This window comes from Protopterus annectens, chromosome 3.part1 (assembly GCF_019279795.1).
Source record: "Protopterus annectens isolate FY-2018-M chromosome 3.part1, PAN1.0, whole genome shotgun sequence".
Lineage (NCBI taxonomy): Eukaryota > Metazoa > Chordata > Ceratodontiformes > Protopteridae > Protopterus > Protopterus annectens.
The window spans coordinates 1,724,128,543-1,724,148,653 of record NC_056732.1 but is presented as its reverse complement, the minus strand read 5'-3'; the positions used below and the strand labels follow the sequence as shown (position 1 = coordinate 1,724,148,653).

General features: G+C 39.1%; 1 protein-coding gene across 1 annotated transcript in view; it reads left to right on the top strand.

The window, feature by feature from the left end:
• The window catches only part of LOC122797847, a 135,380-nt gene extending 119,840 nt beyond the window's left edge, over nucleotides 1-15,540 (top strand). Inside the window, exons 4-5 of the mRNA XM_044066368.1 lie at nucleotides 4,149-4,268; nucleotides 12,677-15,540. Of these exons, the coding sequence (XP_043922303.1) occupies nucleotides 4,149-4,268; nucleotides 12,677-15,138 (2,582 nt within the window). The 3' untranslated portion in view covers nucleotides 15,139-15,540. The remainder of the gene's footprint in view (nucleotides 1-4,148; nucleotides 4,269-12,676) is intronic.
• The last annotated feature ends 4,571 nt before the right edge of the window (nucleotides 15,541-20,111 follow it).

The window sequence follows — 20,111 nt, the reverse complement described above, 5'->3', positions numbered from 1 at the left end:
TATTTACTGGCAGTGTGTGCAGACATGTAAATGGCTGCAATGAAACTGCCATAGCTACCAGAAGTAAGCTCAGATCTAGCACCAAAAACAAACCACACTGGTGGAATCCTTAGCGTAACAGGCTGTATAACAAAATAAATAAGTTGTGGCCAAAATCAGGAAGGGTAACTCTCATAACATAAAGACAAGAACTCCCTGATTCAAATAAACAAGAAACTAAGAAGTCTAATAAAGTCTGAAAAGCTTGGTTATTTGGACAGGATAGCCTCCCAGGCTAAGGAAAATTGTAAGGCCTTTTTCAGCTGTATCAGAAACCTTAAAGGCAGTACTCAGCAGTGTGGAGAACTGGTTGTAAATGGCAAAACTTTGGTGACCAGGCTGACATAGCAAATCTACTGGGTCATAAATTTAGCTGCAATTTCACGCCAACTCCCCCACCACCCCATGTGAAATCCCTTCTAGCATATCCCCCAACTGTCAACAGGGAGCACGTCCTGGAGGCACTCTCTGAAGCCAAAAACGGTGCTTCATTTGTCCCAGACAGTATCCCTGGTTGCCTCCTAAATAACCAAGAACATGACTTAGCAGGGCCACTTCAGATACTCTTCAACTACAGCACCAAAGTAGGTTACGTGCCAAGTGCATGGAGAGCCACAACGGTCATCCCTCTCATAAGGGTACACCATCAACTGACCCAGGAACTACAGGTCCACTAGTCTAACAAGTCTAATATGCAAAGCCATGTAACAAATTATCATGGAAATGCTCAACAAGGACATTGGCAACCTACAGACACTGGACCATCCCTCTTTGACTTTGTTAAGGGAAGGTCTTGTCTACCTTAACCTGGAAGACTTCAAGAGGGTAATAGTGGTTATTGATGAAGGGGGAATAGTGCATACTGACTTCCTTGACCTGGCCAAGGGATTTGATGCAATACCCCACTCCGATATTGTTGACCACCTCTTGGAACTAGGTATAAATCCCTACAAAACTCACTGGGTTATCAGCTGGCTCACATATAGGTTCCAAGAAGTCAAGATTAGTGAGACCACTTACTCCAGGAGACCGGCCACCAGTGGAGTACCCCAGGGCTTGATGTTCAACCTACTCCTGTTTGACATCAACTTCTCATAAGTCAAGGCTAATGACAAAGACCTCTGGATCACCAAGTTCACAAATTACTGTAAATTGGGAGCTGTAATATATTACCCCCACAGCACCAACATCCTACAGGAAGGTCTAACACAAACAAATGACTAGTGCAAAAACTAGATTAAAACTCAATAGAAAGAAATGCATTATAATGCTGTTTGGGAAATCGTCCACCCAAGCTAATTACTCCATCGATAAAACACCCCTAAGGGTTGACCTGATAGTTGGGGATCTGGGAACATATGTAGATAGTAATCTGGTGCTCAAACAACACGTTGCTAAGATAGAAAGAAAATCATTCTATGTCACCCACCTCATAAGCAAGGGTATGGCATCCAGATCCAAGGAAGTTACAGTATCATTCTACTCGGCCCTTATCTGACACATCATTGAGTACTGTGACCCCTTTGGTATGTACCAAACCAGGCAATTGCAACATTAGAATGCCCTCAAAGGTTTCTCACCAGGAGAATCCGGGGTATGAATACCCTGTTCTACACAGATCACCTGAAGGTCCTATCCCTGTACTCTGTCTCCTACAACTTACTGACAGGTGATCTGTGCCTAGCATATAAGGCATCCTCAGACCCAGTTGTGATGGATCCCTCCAGCCTCTTCTATTTATGCCACAAGCAAAGCTATGATCCTATAGTCTAATGTTTCTGGTACTGTCAAAGGATCCATGCTTCCCATTTACATGATGCAGAATTCATCCTTGACCCTATTCGAAAGAAACCTTAATCATTGGGTGGGAAATCACAGATTTACCCCTAGTATGGTCCTCATGTCTCTGATGGATGTGGGTCAACAGTAAGTAAATTAATCCCCGAGTAGCATACCACCCCCACCATATAACCCTTAGCTACCTTTTTACTAACATACTCCACCAAGAAACTCTGGGACAAAACTGGGTTTAGTTGCATGGCTAGGCGTGTAAAGACCCTTGTGGTCATTAGCCTAGTATAAACCTATGAATGACGTGCAGCAGATTTTATGCCCTGGTTCTCCTGAGGTACAGTCACCAAAGGACTCAACTCTATATGCTTGGTCCTCAGGTCTCCTGTATGCCCCTACCCAATAAATATAAAGAAATTTCTTCAGAAAGAAGCCCAGAGCAACTGTAATTATCATTGTCCCATTCTCACCCAACAAGTTTTATTCCACTTCCTTTGATCTCACCTCCAGTATCTGCCCTGGGTGCTATATCCCATTCCAGAGTTGATTTTCCATCAGGTGGGAATATCTCTGCCCAACCTTCACACATTCAAGTAAACCGCATCACATTGGCAGAGATAACTCACCTGTAGTTGCCCTAAAGATCTCTAAGTCCTTCTTGTGGGGTACATTATTGTTAAGACCTCCAGTTCAAAGTCCTGTACCTCCTTGGGTTTGCCTTTGATGCTGTAGGTATTGGCCAGTCCTCCTTTTTGATTCTTTGCCTATCATTCCATTAAAGTTACTGTCTTGAAAAACTATTCTCATGGTAGTCAGATGGGTTTCTGAACTGCAGAATTTGTCTTCCATCACTTCTTATCTGATTTTCCATAAGGATAGTGCTACTCTAAGGACCGATTCCTCCTTTTTGCCCAAAGTGACATCATTGTCTCCTTTGAGACAACTTTTTCTTTTGTCTTGTTCCTTCCAAACTATAGTAATAAGGGTGAATATCTGATGCACTGTCTGGATGTTCATAAAGAGCTAAGATTTTATTTGGGAATGACCAAAGTCTGTAGAAAAACACAACAACTCTTTGTCTCCTTTTCCATGGCTGGGCTGGGCAGGCCATTGTAAAAAGCAACCCTATCCATGTGGCTTTCTAATTGCATTTCTTTTGTGTGCAACTTGAGAGGAAAGTCCTTACCTGCAAAACCTAAAGATCATTTGACTAGGGCAGTGGCTACTCCTATTGCCTTTTCCTCTAAATCTTATGTTGATGACGTTTGTGCCACTACTACTTGGGTGGCTAGCCCTCATACTTTTGAGTCCCATTATAAATTGGATGTACAGGTGAAGTCCAAGGCATCTTTTGGTTCCCGCATTGTGAGAAATGGTCTCTTGTAGGACCTCCCTAGGATTATACATGTCAGGGGGACTCAGTCCCACGTGTTGAAACCATACAAAAAAGACAACATCAGCTAGTAAAGTTACATACTTAACCATAACGATAGATCAGTGTTGTCTGTTTCCATCCAGTTCAAGCATCCCTCCCTCCTGTCCGCCTTTTGAGGTTTTTTTGAGCTATGCATGTACAGGAGATCAGACCTTTAGAGGTTCCTGTTTGTTTCCTGTGTTAAGTTCCTGGATTTATCCAGGCAATTTTCTTAGATTATGTGTGAAGAGCAAACTCAATCTGAGATAGATGGGGAGAGTAGTTCATTTTAGGTAGAGGAAGCAGAGCTGTGGAGCTGAAGTTTATGAGAAAGGCTGGCATCAGATCCAAGTCAGATTCAATAACCCACAGGTTGAAATGGACAGAAGTAGGCAACATAGATCTATCATTATGGTAAGTACATAACTTTCATTTTTTGCATCATGTTTCTGTACTGTACAACTTGTAACATAATTTTTAATTTGTCTCTACATTGGGTTGTGAATGGAAACTCCTTTTGGATTTCTCTGTTACTTAGTTAAGGAATAAAATATATAAATCATGTATATTGTCAGCACCATTTGTCTCCGAATATCAATGCTGGAGAATTAGTTGGTTCAAAAATGACAGAAGAATATAGAAATGTTTTTCTTTAAGAGAAGTAATTTGGCAGTACTTATGTCAGTTTGATATGCACGGGCAATACATTATTAGAATATGAAAAGCAGCCATTTGACTCCAGATGTGACCTATTTTTATGGTTCTTGATCAAGTGTTACTGTGTCCTTGAGTATCCTTTTCTTAGTATTATTTATCAGCTGTATATGAGTAAACCATTGTAAACACAGTACATGCTTTTGGATGGATTCTTTTAAACTATACAATTTCTGCTTATTCCTTTCAGGGTATGATATCCCAGTGGAGCACCTTTTGTTATATATAAAAGATGATACATGTCTATCTGTTGACACTGAAGGAGGAACTGTGGTGCAGCAAAAACATCTTCCTTGTATCAGAATCTGCAGTAAGTACAGAACGACCTTTTAAGTTTTCCACACCTTGAATCTGGAGAACGTATGAGATAGTTTGTGTCATTAGAGATGGGCACATTAGTCCTCCAATTACCTGAAAGCACCATAAGTCACTTCATTGCAGTGGTCCCAGAGAACAAGATTATTTATGAAATAATACAAATCCAACCATCAGATTAGAGTTCTGGCTGTTGTTTTTGGACCCCATTTCTAAAATATTTACCTTCTAAATCAGGATGGGAAGGTGATTTGATAATCAGAAATGAGAGCTGTATAAATACTGCTGTAAGTTGGGTGAGGGGTGAACAGCAGTAGAATGACAGTGGTCAGAGGCAGAGAAAGTGAGCAGTACTACAGTGTATTGTGTGCCCCTGAAAGCCGAGCATGAATTGTAGCACAGAATGTGATGTGATACTTAAGGTGAGTACTGCAGAACATTATGTGGTACTAAATGCTGGGATGAGCACAACCACAAAATATGCTGTGGTACTTATTGTTGTGGGAAGCTGTACTGCTGAACCTGGTATGATACTAAATGCTGATGGGTGAGCAGTACAACAAAGATAGCGTTGTACTAAGTACTAGTGTAAGCAGTAGAGCACAACATAGGGTCATACTGAATACTGGGGTGAGCAGTAGAGCACAACATAAGGTCATACTGAATACTGGGGTGAGCAGTAGAGCAGAACATAAGGTCATACTGAATACTGGGGTGGGCAGTAGAGCGCAACATAAGGTCATACTGAATACTGGGGTGAGCAGTAGTGCGCAACATAAGGTCATACTGAATACTGGAGTGAGCAGTAGTGCACAACATAGGGTTGTACTGAATACTGGGGTGAGCAGTAGTGCACAACATAGGGTCATACTGAATACTGGGGTGAGTAGTAGTGCACAACATAGGGTTGTACTGAGAACTAGTGTAAGCAGTAGTGCACAACATAAGGTCATACTGAATACTGGGGTGAGCAGTAGTGCACAACATAATGTCATACTGAATACTGGGGTGAGCAGTAGAGCACAACGTAGGGTAGTACTGAATACTGTGGTGAGCAGTAGTGCACAACATAGGGTCATACTGAATACTGGGGTGAGCAGTAATGCACAACATAGGGTCGTACTGAATACTGGGGTGAGCAGTAGTGCACAACATAGGGTCATACTGAATACTGGGGTGAGCAGTAGTGCACAACATAGGGTAGTACTGAATACTGAATACTGTGGTGACCAGTAGTGCACAACATAGGGTCTTACTGAATACTGGGGTGAGCAGTAGTGCACAACATAGGGTTGTACTGGGGTGAGCAGTAGTGCACAACATAGGGTCGTACTGAATACTGGGGTGAGCAGTAGTGCACAACATAGGGTCGTACTGAATACTGGGGTGAGCAGTAGTGCACAACATAGGGTATACTGGATACTGGGGTGACCAGCAGTGCACAACATAGCGTCTTACGGAATACTGGGGTGAGCAGTAGTGCACAACATAGGGTCATACGGAATACTGGGGTAAGCAGTAGTGCACAAGATAGGGTAGTACTGAATACTGGGGTGACCAGTAGTACAGAAAATAGGGTCGTACTGAATACTGGAGTGACTGGCAGTGCACAACATAGGTTTGTACTGAATGCTTGGTAAGCAGTAGTGTACAACTTAGGGTCGTACTGAATACTGGGATGAGCAGTAGTTCACAATATACTGTCATACTGAATACTGGAGTGAGTAGTAGTGCACAACATATGGTAGTACTGAATATTGGGGTGAGTAGTAGTGCACAACATAGGGTAGTACTGAATACTAGGGTAACCAGTAGTGTACAACATAGAGTCGTACTGAATACTGGGGTGAGCAGTAGTGCACAATATACTGTTGTACTGAAAACTGGAGTGAGCAGTAATGCACAACATAAGGTCATACTGAATATTGGGGTGAGCAGTAGTGCACAACATAGTGTTGTACTGAATACTGAGTACTGAATAGTGCGGTGAACGCTAGTGCAGAGCATGGTGTGGCAGTGGTAGCTAGGCATGAATAGTATCACAGAATGTGAAGTCATACATAAGGCTGGGGGTGAGCAGTACTATAAAAATTAAATGATATTGAATGCTGGGATGAGCTGAACTAGAGAATCTGCTATGGTACTGATTGTTAAGTTGTACTGCTGAATTTGGTGTAGTAACTGTTGTACTGAATACTGGGGTTTGTAGTAGTGTTTTACTGAATATTCTGGTAAGCATTATTGCAGAAGATATTGTTTAAATACTGGAGTAAACAGTAGTGCAGAGCATGGTGTGATACTGAATAATGATGTTGAGAGCAGCATTGCATATCATGGTTTGGTACTGAAGGCAGGGGGAACGTCATATGAAAGCAGGTGTGCTAGCTGCATTAAGAGAATTCAGTGATATGTTAGGAAGTCTGTAGAACTGATGTAGATCCTTCCTTTCAGTACTGCTTTTGAACAGATGGAGACTTCTTTTTTAAGTTTACTGCATTCTGTGATTCTACCAGTCATCGTTGGCTCACAAAATATAGAGGGAGGTTGTGGGTGTCAGTGAGGTGATAGGTATGTACTAGCAATCATTATGCAGACCATTACAAGCCTAACTAAAAAAAAAAAAAAAAAAAAAAAAAAAACATTCAGAATGTTTCTCCATCTTCCAGCAGGGAGCCAAGATAGATCATGGGAAAACTTGAGGCTGCTCATGTAATTATCTATGTTTACATTTAAGGCAGTAGTGGTGCTACTTTGACATGCCGAGGCAGCTTGTTCCAGGAGTAAGATATATGTCCCCTATATAAATCTGTCATACCTTCTGCTTTACTTGTCTTTCAATGGAGTTTACTTAGTTTAACTGGGATTTTTTCCATTAGCCTTTGTTTTGTGAATGAATAGGGAGGACAAAGAAGGCTGGATCTGTCGCGGCTCAAAAGGTAGACACATCTCCATGGAGGTATCTGCGGATGAAACTGAGTACAGACAGAGGCCATCTAGTTTGCCCTGTTAACTAAGATTTTTGAGATCATTGATCTTTTTAGTTATGAATCTCTGAGTTGTGTCAATTGGATTGGTGTGTTTAGACAAATATATGCCAAAATATGCATTATAGTTATGTCAAGAATCTAAATGGCAATGCTCAGATCTGCTCTGAGTTACAACAGAATGGCATTAAATGTACTGATCCAAAGGATATTGCTAATATCCCGGCAGATCGATTTAGTGCCAACTTCACCCCCCTCTCACCCCCTAAAGGGCCCATCTCAATACCAAAAGATTGCCAAATTCCGATAATCACGGCCACACAGGTAGAAACCACACTCTCCAAAGCTAAGAATACAGCATCCATGGCACCAGATGACATCCCAGGCTGTGTACTACATGAACTACAAAATGATCTGGCACCTCACCTAAGTGTCATGTTTAATCATAGCCTCACCTCAGGCTTCATGCCCATTGAGTGGCACACAGCTACAGTTATCCTGCTCTACAAGGGAGGATCCGCCTTGGATCCCGGGAACTACCATCCCATCAGTCTGACAAGCCTGATCTGCAAGGGCATGGAACACATTATCATGGAACTTATAAACAAAGACATTGGCAACCTTCAAACACTGGACCCCATCAAATTTGGGTTTGTGAAGGGCCGGTCTTGTCTCCTGAATTCGATTGACTTCTTTGAATCAGTCTCCAGAGCTGTGGACGAGGGTAAGGTGGTCCACACAGCCTATCTGGACCTCACCAAGGCCTTTGACACCATCCCCCACTCTGGAATCATAGATAAACTTACTAAGCTGGGCATAAATCCCTACATCACTCGATGGGTTGCCAACTGGCTTACTGACAGAACACAGACTGTAAAAGTAGCCGACTCCAAATCCAGCTCCAAACAAGTGACAAGTAGAGTACCTCAGGGTTCAGTCCTGGGACCACTCTTGTTTGGCATCTACTTCTCTGAAGTACAGGCCAACACTAAGGCACTCAGGCTAACAAAGTTTGCAGATGACTGCAAACTGGGAGCCATTATTGAATCCCCAAATGATGTGGATATTCTACAAAAGGGCCTTACAGAAACAGATGCCTGGTGCCATAGCCATGGGCTCAAGCTTAATGCCAAGAAATGTATAGTTATCCCCTTTGGAAAAAAACATGTACCCATGAATTACCACATAGGTGGCAGGACACTAAACATCGAAAGTGTGATGAGAGACTTAGGGACACAGGTGGACAGTGGTCTCACTTTCGATAACCACATCGCCACAACAGTCAGGAAAAATGTGACACACCTCATCAGTAAGGGCTTTTCATCCAGAAAAAAGGAGGTCATTGTCCCACTGTACTCATCCCTCATTAGACCCATTATAGAGTATAATGCCTCATTTGGTATGTACCTCACAAGACATCTGCAACAGCTGGAAAGGCCACAGAAATACCTCACTAAAAGAATCACAGGCCTAAAGCAGATGCCATATGCTGACCGTCTAAAAAAGCTCCAGCTATACTCAGTGGCATATCGTCTACTCAGAGGCGATCTCTGCTTAACATACAAGGCCATGTCAAACCCTGAGCTGCTGGACGTGCTCCACTTAAAGAAATCCCAATCCCTCAGAGCCACAAGCTCCAGAGATCTGAACCTTGTCATCACAATGAACAAAACATGCTGGAGGGATAGGTTCCTGACCCAGAGACTCCCCATACTCTGGAATAGACTGCCCATACATGTCAAGCAGAATGCCTCATTGGCCCTCTTCAAAAGGAACCTTGATGATTGGATGGGAGATAGGAAATTCCGGGGATCATGTCAGTCACCCTGCTAGTCAGGGGCCCAGAGAAGTAAATGTTGTGGGAAGAAATATCCAGGGAATTGTTATGGCTAGGCTTGCATAGGCCCTAGGGCCGATTAGGGTTACCACCTGTCCCACTTTGCGAGGGACAGTCCCTCCAGTTGTGTCCCACAAAAAAATTGTAAAAATGGCAAATGTCCTGAGATTTTAGGACAAAATTATTTTCTATATTTTATCTAATGGTTGCATAAAACAGTTATTGTGTATGTGAAACACCTAAATGTTACACGAAACAGAATAAGCAACTAAAATGCTACAAGAATAAGCTTTTATTTAGGCAAAAAAGTGAAGTTCTGTCCTTTGTACTGGCCGTGGGTATGTTTTGGCCTGCAAAATCTACCATTTGTACCAAAAATGTCCCACTTTGGGCATTTGAAAAGGTGGCAACCCTAGGGCCGATAGCCTAGTACCAACCTATGAACCTATATTTTATTACTATATGCAGTATATCTGTAGCTTTTACTGCTTTTACTGTATTATTGAAACATCACATAGCTGGTTAGGTTTATTCTATTGAAGTCTTTACTGCTTTGCCTGCTTATTTCAGCAGTGAATGGTTACATTGTGCTTGCACAGAACTAGTGCGCATTTAACATTTTTGTATATTGCCTTATATACTTGCTTATGCTTTACTGGATTCAGTGGTGTACAGCCTTCACATTTATTCTGTTATGAAATAGCCTTTGCATTTTATTTCTATACCAGTGTATGTTTAACATTCTTGCATGCTGCCTTAAGTAATTGCTTATGCTATACTTGGTACAATGGAGTGCTGTCTTCACTGTGTATGCTAGTATGAAATAGCCTGCAATTTTATTAAATTACTTACAAGAGGTAATGTACTGAACTACTGCTATTTTCCTGCTACACTAGTGTGTATAAAATAAGTAGTTAATGGTACTGAACCTGTTGTATCTCAACATCCAGCTTGTTTTATATAATGCTGGAACTCATCCATATCCATACAACCTTTTACTGGTGTACAGCTTCTGGTATCCAAACCATTTAAGCTGAAGTTGTAAGTAGTGGTCGGTAAGGATAACTTCTTTCAAACAACATTGCAGTACAGTTGTTTATTAATTTGTCACGTCTTAATCTTTTGCCTGTACCATCTCTTATCTTTTTAGACTTTGCCCTGACAACACCTCTTTTTCTGCATGCATCCCTGGTTTTACTCATCCAAACCTACATAACTGCATCTTTGAACGTTGAATATGCACCTGCTAGCTAAGGGCAAGACCACAGTGATTTCCTGACAGAAACTAAACAAGGATAGCCTACATTATCTGCCCAAGTATGTTATTGATAAAATAGATGCCTAGGCTCTGTTACCAAATACAGTTGTATAACTGTGGCTTCTTAAATGTAAATGGTGTGTACACGTACAGAGGACATAGCACTATCTTACCTAATATTCTATTAAAACCCTTTCTAGTATTTCTGTATAAATATACAACTTAGCATTTACACAAAAGTAGCATAAGATTAAAAGCCTGTACTTGCTAAACATAGTTTTAATAGTTGCCATTTGATCCTTCAGCTTTTTCCCCTCACCCTCTCTGCCTTTCACATCGCACTCCAAGGGAAAGTTCAAACATCTTTAACCGAAAGGAGCAAACTCTGGCTAACACTATTATACTGTACTGTTAAGCATCACATCCTGTAATGGTTGCCATTTGATCATTAAGCTTCCACACACCCATTGCCTTCCCCATTACACTTAAAGGGAAAGTTCAACATCCTTAATTTAAAGGAACACAGTCTAGCTAAAAATATTCTGACTTTGCCCTCACTCTGCTCATGCTGTTTCTGCTACCCTACCCTGCCCCCAATTCTCACCCAACCCTCCTTACTCTGCATTTATTCTGCACCATACCCGAACCCCTAACAAATTTGACCACTCAACATCAGGATAGTTTAAAACTCCTCTCCCACAATATAATTAAATATTCTCTCACTCATCTAAGCCTGTTTCTCATCCATCCCAGCCAAGCCCTACAAGGTTTGCCCACTCGATTGCAAGATAGTTAAAAACTCCTAACAACGATATCTTACCTAAACTCTTAATCATCTCAACCTCTTTCTGTACATCCCAGACAACCACTATCCTTTTACAGCACCCCAAATCCTTCACTCTTCCATTGAAAAGACTTTTTCCTAAACTCTAGTCCTCTACCACCCCTGATCAATAAGTCATGTGTATAAAATGCTGCTCCTTATATTATTCTGTCATATTCTAGTACTGACCTCCCACTTCACATACTATCACTATCCCTTAAACTATACTACCACAACCCCAACGTCTATCCTCCTACTTAACCTAGACAGTTATAATAACCATCCAAATATATCTGCTACCCTCTTCAATCTTTCCACTACTCTCTGTCTTAAATACATCTTATCAATTGCAAACTGACCATGGTCTGAAGAAGCAAAGTTTGTCATGTTTCCAAGCAAGTTAACTGCCAATATTTTCTCTTTTTGCTTGAAAGTAATAAATGCTGTTTTTTTTGTCTTAACTAATTTTATATATATATATATATATATATATATATATATATATATATATATATATATATATATGTATATATAAAATACTGCAAGATAATTTATAAAGAATGATAACAGAAGGGCTAAAGTGCTTTCAGTACAGTATTGCAACCAAATCCATATCAGCAGAAATATCAAATGTATTACCATTTCTAATGTTACTATCACTAGACTGCAAATGTAAACCCCACCAAGGCTTAATACCAATACATTAATTCTTCCCATGTGTATATAACCACCTTCCATATAATTTTAGTTCAATAAAGATTTAATAAAAATAAAATTGATTGATAATAAATTGAATGATGTCTAACATTCCAAAGTCATACAAAGCCTTGGCTTTTACATAGTCCTTTGTATTTACTTAAGAATTCACGTCATCTAGTTTACTCCTTTGCAGTACATAGGCATGTTTATTAAAACACAATAGCATTTCATTCATCTTAAGTAACCTGCACTTTGTGTTTCCATACAGGCGTAGCAGCACTCTTTGTGGATAACTGTTATGCAACTCTGAATCACTAGACAAGGAACATTGCCCTCAGCTAATGTCACTTAACCACCTACTGCTCCGTTTTTCTTGAAATACTGCGTTTGAATTTACTGAACTTATCCATTTAACAAATTAATAAAAAGAGTCCCAACGTCAGTCTTTTATTCATTTTCCACACATTGATTATTACTACATTAGTAACAAGGATAATGTTTTTTGTAGTTATTAGACATGTTTTTTAGAAATTATTTTGCAAATATAACACAATAAACAGCAGACCAGTTAGCCCTGATAAGTATGTTCTGAAGAACCAGTAAAGCACAGTGATATGGCAGAGCAGTATTTAGTGACACATTCATCACTGTACCTTTACACAGCAGTTTTTTACACTGTATTTAGAAATTATATGTGTTTCTATGAGAATGAATTAATTTAGTTTATTTGTAACACTTGGTGTTAAGAAAATATACTGTTTCTGTGATTTATTATATTCTGACACATTTTTTTCCCATTAAGTCAACAGGAATGCAGAGTTATCTGCAATCAAGGGTGAGCGGTCATCACTGGACAAATGCATTGATTCTGAGTGCCACAGAGTTTTACCAGAGGCAGTGTCAGTTACAGGTAAAGCCCTGCTGCAGACTGAAAGTAGATATTGTAATTCTGTGGACTTTAAAGATGAGTTTCTCAAGACAGCTGAACTGGAAATGCATCTGGATACTCAAGAAGGGGAAACACCATGCCGGCTTAATGAAAATAGCAGTTTAATACTTCGCTTAACTTATAATGGTAAAAGACAAAATAATGCTTTGGAAGCACATGAGCAGATATCCACTGCCAAGAAACTATGTTCCTGTGTCACTGATGATAAGGGTTTTATAGGAAAAGTAAAATTAACAACAGGTAACAGAGGAGAGAAACACTTGAACTGCAGCAGTTCTGACAAAAATTTTACTCAGAAGTCAGAAAGAGAAAAATATCAGTTGTTCTCCACTGAAATACTACAGAAGTATGCCACATCTGGCAAAGGCTTTGCACGCAAACATTTAACAGGACGTAAGAGTGTCCATAATGGACAGAAACCCTATAAATGTGCCATATGTGGTAAGAACTTTATAGATAAAAGAGGTATGATATTGCATCAGGTTTTACATACTGAACAGAAGCCTTTTAAGTGTGCTACGTGTGGCAAGGGTTTTACACAGAAGGGTGCTATGTTAAGACATCAATTCGTTCACACTGGACAGAAGCCTTTTAAATGTGCTACATGTGGCAAAGGTTTTGCAAAGAAGGATGTCATGTTAATACATCAGTTTATCCACACTGGGCAGAGACCATTTAAGTGCACAGTGTGTAACAAAAGCTTTATATGGAAAAGTGCTGTGGTAATTCACCAAAATATACACACTGGGCAGAAACCTTATAAATGTGATATATGTGGCATGAGTTTTACACAGAAGGGTGCTTTGTCAAGGCATGAGTATATCCACACTGGAAAGAAACCCTATAAGTGTGCTACGTGTGGCAAGGGTTTTTCAAAAAAGGAGGTAATGGAAACACATCAGTATATCCATACTGGACAGAGGCCCTTTAAATGTAACTTGTGTGACAAGAGCTTTAGATGGAAAAGCGCTGTTGTGTTTCATAAAAGTGTCCACACTGGACAGAAACCCTATAAATGTACCATGTGTGACAAGAGTTTTACATTCAAATGCAATTTGACAAGTCACCAGAAGATCCACACTGGTGAGAAACCATATAAATGCACCATGTGCGATAGGAGTTTTAGACACAAAAACACTTTAGTAAAGCATCAAAGCATCCACAGTGGACAGAAATTGTATAAATGCTCAGTGTGTGACAAGAGGTTTAGATTGAAAAGGTATGTGATAAATCATGAGAAGGTCCATAGTGGGCAGAAACCCTATACTTGTGCTACGTGTGATAAGGGTTTTACACAGAAGGGGGCCATGGTGAAGCATCAGAACATCCACACTGGGCAAAAATCCTACAAATGCACCATGTGTGATAAGAGTTTTGCACAGAAGGGTTCCTTGGTAAGGCATCAGAATACCCACGCTGAACAGAAACCTTACAAATGCACCATGTGTGACAAGAGCTTTAGTCAGAAAAGCAATATGATAGGTCATCAATGTATCCATAATGGGCAGACCTTAAAGTGGACAGTTGATGATAAAAAAGAGATTATGCATTGTTTCTTTTATGCAAAAAGCCTAGAATTTCCACAGAGGGGATATATAGCAAGAATAAGAAAGAAGTTAGAGGAGAGAAAAATGCTTCCACCAGAAAAACTGTCAAAAGTTACATATAAAAGCTTAAGGTCATTAGTAGAGCAGGTCAGAACAAAACAAATCCTAGATAAAGATACATTGGACCATCTGGAAAAATATGCTAATGAGGAAGTGCTACAAGAAAAAGAGCAAAAAGCAAAAGTTAATAAAATTCATAAAGAAAAGATATGGACTCAGGAAAGAAAAAGAGATCTCATATGGTGCAGTATTTATGCGGAAAAGAAAGCTTTATTGATGAATATGGATACTGTAACTTCAATTATCTTTAACAGTGTATACAGGCAAAGAAATCCAGACATGGCAGGTCTTCCAAAGAAGAGGATAACTACACAAAGGTGGAAAGAAATGCGAAGCAAACAGTTTAGCAATGTAGTAAGACAACAAATTGAAAATGAGGTGATAGACCAGTTAAGAAATGAAGGTTTTAATGTGGAGAGTCTGACACAAATGGTATCCCGACATCCTCAGAAAATCATGCAACAGACAGAAATTGAAAATTTTACTAAAGAAGTAACACAAAGTAACATTTCAGAAGCTTCATCAGGAGGACTAGTTGAACATCCAGTTAGAAGTACAGAACAGGAGAAAGATCAAGAAAGAGAGGGTAATGTGCATGCACTCAGCCAAGAAATTAATGATCTAAAAAGGAAGACCCATTTGCTCTAATATAATGGAAATGTGTGTGTAGAGAGAGATGAGAGAAAGAGACTAAGAAAGGTCATAAGACCCAGTGTGTTAGAAGACTGACAAAACAGGTAAACACAGTAATCAGGAGACCATTAAAAGAGCTGCATATAATGGAACGTAATAGAAGGTACAATTCAGCTAAAATAATTGGGTCTGTTAAAAATGCAGAATAATAACAGCAGTGAAATGAAAAATTAGAATATTGCCATGGAAACATTGATAAGGGAGGACTGTAAAACAACCAATACAGGAAGTGTTATTACAGGAAGACTATAGAAAAGGCAAGTGGTCATCAAAAGTCTATTAAAATCGTTATGATAAAAGCAACACTAGGGTGGCTGCAATGGTGCTGTGGTTAGTGTTGCCGCCTCACAGCAAGAGGTTCTCCAGTTTGATCCTCGGCTGTGTGCATGTCCTCTCTGTGATCGCGTGGGTTTCCTCCAGGTGCTCCGGTTTCCTCTGACATCCCAAAGACATGCTGTAGGCAGATTGGGCACTCTAAAGTGGCCCTAGGTGTGAGTGTGTGCATGTGTGTGCCTTCTGTGGAAGATTGGGCACCGGGCTGGCAACTCGACACTGTAAAACTCCACTGCCAATCATGAGCGGGCAGGTGATCAACTGTGGCGACCCCTAAGCGGGAAAAGCCGAAAGAAGATAATTATAAAAGCAGCACTGACCACCAAAACAGGTCAGAATTCATCTTACATCGTCTCAAATGATAAACCAAAACACCAGTACCAGCAGAAAAACTCAGAAGGTATATGGAGAAAAATAAAGGAAAGGAAAATAAGTAATTTATTGATGATCTTCAATGTTATGATGAAGTGAGAAAGAAAACCACAATAATAATAATATCACCAAAAGTAGGAGAAATTCATAAATTATGTAGAACTACTAACATATATCCTGTTTAGGTTAGAAGAGGTCAAAGAAACAGTGCATAATGGTAGCATACAGGATCTGAAATGAAATTAAGTAGAAGCCACCAAAAGTGAGACCAAATTAAGAAAGGCTTCTGAGTGTAAAAGATGAAATCTGGGACAGGAATGTGATATAAAGAACTTGAGCAGGAAAGAATGTGTTAATATTTGGGAATAGATGAAGGATTGGCAATAAAACATGAACAAATGAGAAAAAAATTCAGTAAAGAATAGTTTCGAAGACTAAAACTAATATTGAGAAGTGCCTTAACATTTAAGAATAAAGTCCGAGCTATAAACCAGTTTGCTCTTCCTGTTCTAACTTGTAGTTTTTTGGTGGTTAAATGGCCCCAAAATGTATTGAATCAGTTGGACAGGAAAGCAGGAAAAATGCTTCATGCTTATCAAATGAGGTATACAAATTGGTGTAGCCAAGATTATATATTCCTCTCTCTGATGGAGGTATGGGTCTCCTCGAAATTGATTTACATGTACAGATCTCCAGTCGTGGTACTACATACATATCTGCTGACCTCACCAGAACCAAATATAGTGAAAGTGTTAAAATATGAAGAAAACAAATCTGAGGTGACATCCTTGCGTAGCTAGTAGAAGCATTTTGGTGTAAATTGGAAATGAAAATCAAACCAGTAGAAGACAAAAATCAGACAGCAACCGAATGTGCAAAAAAACAAAGAAAGAATATAAGGAGAAGGAAAGAAATGTGGAAAAGCCATAAATATTGTGGCAAATGCAGAGATCTCCTGGCCCAACTTTATGCCGATTAGGATTTGATGCAGGAATGGTTAAGGAGAAGCGAATTGAAACCAAAGGTTGAAAGGTTAATAATGATGGCCTAGGATAGTGGACCTTGTACACTTTGGTTTACAAAGTCCATTGAACATATGGGGAAACAGACAAATACATGTTCTGAAAAAAAAAATGGAAACAGTTGCGCATCTTGTTGCTGGGCATGGTATACTCATTACAGACAGCCTGTATATTGAAACTCACAGTAATGTGACAAGCTGTTGCATTGTGAATTGCACAAGCACTACAATATAGAAGCAGCTGAGAAGCATTGGAAACATGAACCACAAAAGCGTTTAGAGAATTATGAAGTTTATATTTTATAGGATCATCAGTTAGTAACAGTTCAAAAAATAGATGTGAGAAAAACAGATAAAGTGGTCCATGAAAAAAGGTAAAAGTTGCATTGAACATTGGAATTTCTATACCCTATCATTAGTGTCTTACATACAGAGAGAGACAAAGTCATAAAATACCAGGATTTGCAGGCAGAAATGAGAGCATTGTGGAAGAAAGATACCCAGGCAATTCCAATAGTAGTAGGAGCAACAGGTCTAATTAGAAAAAAAAAACTTTGCAGTTTTACTTAAATCTGCTTCTAATACATTTAACTCCATATGAATTACAGAAGACATCCATTCTGGGCAAACTGCAGGTGCTTAGAGGTGCTCTTTTGGCTAATGTCAAAGAACGAAAGACTATACATTTCATGAACTTTAATCATACCTGTCTTAGGAAGGGGGTCCATTCCTATCATGATATTAGAAACCCAAAACACAGAGAAACAAAACTGGCTAACTGAGCCTCATCTTGGATTGGGGTCCATACCAGTCACTGTGTTAAACATCTGAAATGTATGGAGAAATTAAAAAAAAAAAACTATATATATATATATATATATATATATATATATATATATATATGTGTGTGTGTGTTTGTGTGTGTGTGTGATATGTGGCAATAGTTTTACTCTTAAGAGTAACATAGTAAAATGTACTCACAGTGCATAAAAGTACTCTTGATAATTCATATGAATAGAAACAATGTAAATTTATAATGTGTGTCAAAAGGTTTACAGTCAAAAGTCCTGTGATAAGTCATCAGAATGTCCAGACTAGGCAGATGAAGCGCCTGGATGGGGAGATAAAATCAATGCAAAAAAAACAAAAAGGAAAGGAAGTTTTGTTTTGAACTGAAGTCATCCTCAAGCCTTGTTGGGGTACCTTTGCATGGTGGACATACTATTTTCTAAATCCCACCAAAGTGAAACTGACATATAAACTTTCATGTGTCTCATGGAAGAAAATAAGGAAAAACAAAGACGTAGGTGCACTCATCCCAGGATAAAAAAGTGCCCAGTCCTGGCAAAGACTAGTACAAAGTCCTTCAAGGGTGATAGAGATCTTACTAGGCTGTTAGGCCCAGATCCACCAGATTATCTAAGAGGCCCCACTGTGGTGAAAAAAAAAAATAGTCCACAAAAAGTTAAAAAAATCCGTTAAGTCATGCAAGATGCGTGGAAATGGAGAAATGGGGAGGAGAAAGAAAACTCTTTTTTTTTTTTATAAGCAACTAACCCAGAGTCCCCAAAAAGGGTTACACTGCAAGAGCAAGAGAAAAAACAGAAAAGAGAACATCACAGCATAGGGGCAGCTGAAAGACACTGGAAATATGAACCACAGAGGATTGTTGAAAATGATGAAGTAATGATTTAGTGAGTTCATCCCATACTAGCAGCTAGCAAGGTAGAAAGAGACAGACAGAATATTGTTGTTCAAGACAAAAAGACAGAAATAACACTGATTATTGAAATTCCTACACCCTGTGACTATAGTGTCTTACAGACTGAAAGACATAAATTTGTAAAATGTCAAGAAATTCTAGCAGAAACTAGAGTAATGTGGAAAAAGGATACACAGATATTTCCAGCTGCAGTAGGAGCAATTGGGCTAAGAAAAACAAATCGTCAAGCACATTTAAATATACTACTGATAAAAGTAACCTCTTAAGAATTGCAAAAAAGAAGCAATTTTGGGTACATTTTTGGGTGCTGAGAACAACACTTCTATCAAATGTCAAAGACTGAACCAAAACTAATTTCATCAACTTTAATTATGTCCTGACTTGGAAATGGAGTCAATTTACATTAAGGTGTGTAAAAGCCTAAGCATTTGGAGAAATTAAAACAAAGCAGATGGTTCACCCAATCTATAGAACAAAAACAGTCGCACTTCTTTTTTCAGACTTACGGTTGAAGTTCATGTACTGAAAGATGTAACGTGTCAAGGTTGCTACACAGGAGGCTGTGTAAACAAAAAGGCATTTAAAACATGAACCATAAAGGATTCTGGGAGATGAAGAATGATCCTGTGGAATCATGTAATACCAATACCTTAGAAGGTAGACGCACGGAAAACAGATATTGTAGTTCATCCCAAAAAGACAAAATTGATTATTAGAATTGCAACACCTGATAACAAAAAGTAGCTCACAAACTGAAAGGTGTAAAATTATAAAATATCAAGACATGCAAACAGGAATTAGGGCAATATGGTGCAAGGACACCCAGATAGTTCCAATAGTAGTAGGAGCACCTGAGCTAATAGAAAAATATTTGCAGGCATACTTAAATATGCTATCAATGTAAATAACTCCTTATGATCTACAAAAAGAGGCAATTCTGAGTAGATTGAGGGTGCTAAATAGTGCAGTACTGAAAAAAAAAAGCAATGACTGATGCAGAACTGATTTCATTTACTTTATTTATTTATGCTCTGAATTAGGAATGTTTTTTATTCTGGTCATAGCAACACCTGGAGGATTAAATAGAATCAGAAACAGGAAAGCAGAAGGGAATACCTGTAATGCTAGTAGTTAAGAAAGTGGAAGCAAAAACACCAGATATTGTAGATGAACAAAAGACAAAAGCAACATTTATTATTGAAATTGCTACACTCAGCAATTGTACTGTCTTACATACTGAAACACATAAAGTTATAAAATAACAAGACATGCATGTCATAACTCTCATCCGTCCAGAATTTTACAGAATGTCCAGATTTTTGTGTCACATTGTTCTGTTCATCATAAAATCACTAATTTTCAGACAAATCATTGAGGACTGAAGTTGCTAAATAATGAGAGACAGTTGAGTTTCAGACTTCATATCCTTCAGAAAATGCATGCTAATACAAATCGTATTACTTCAGCAATTTTCTAAGT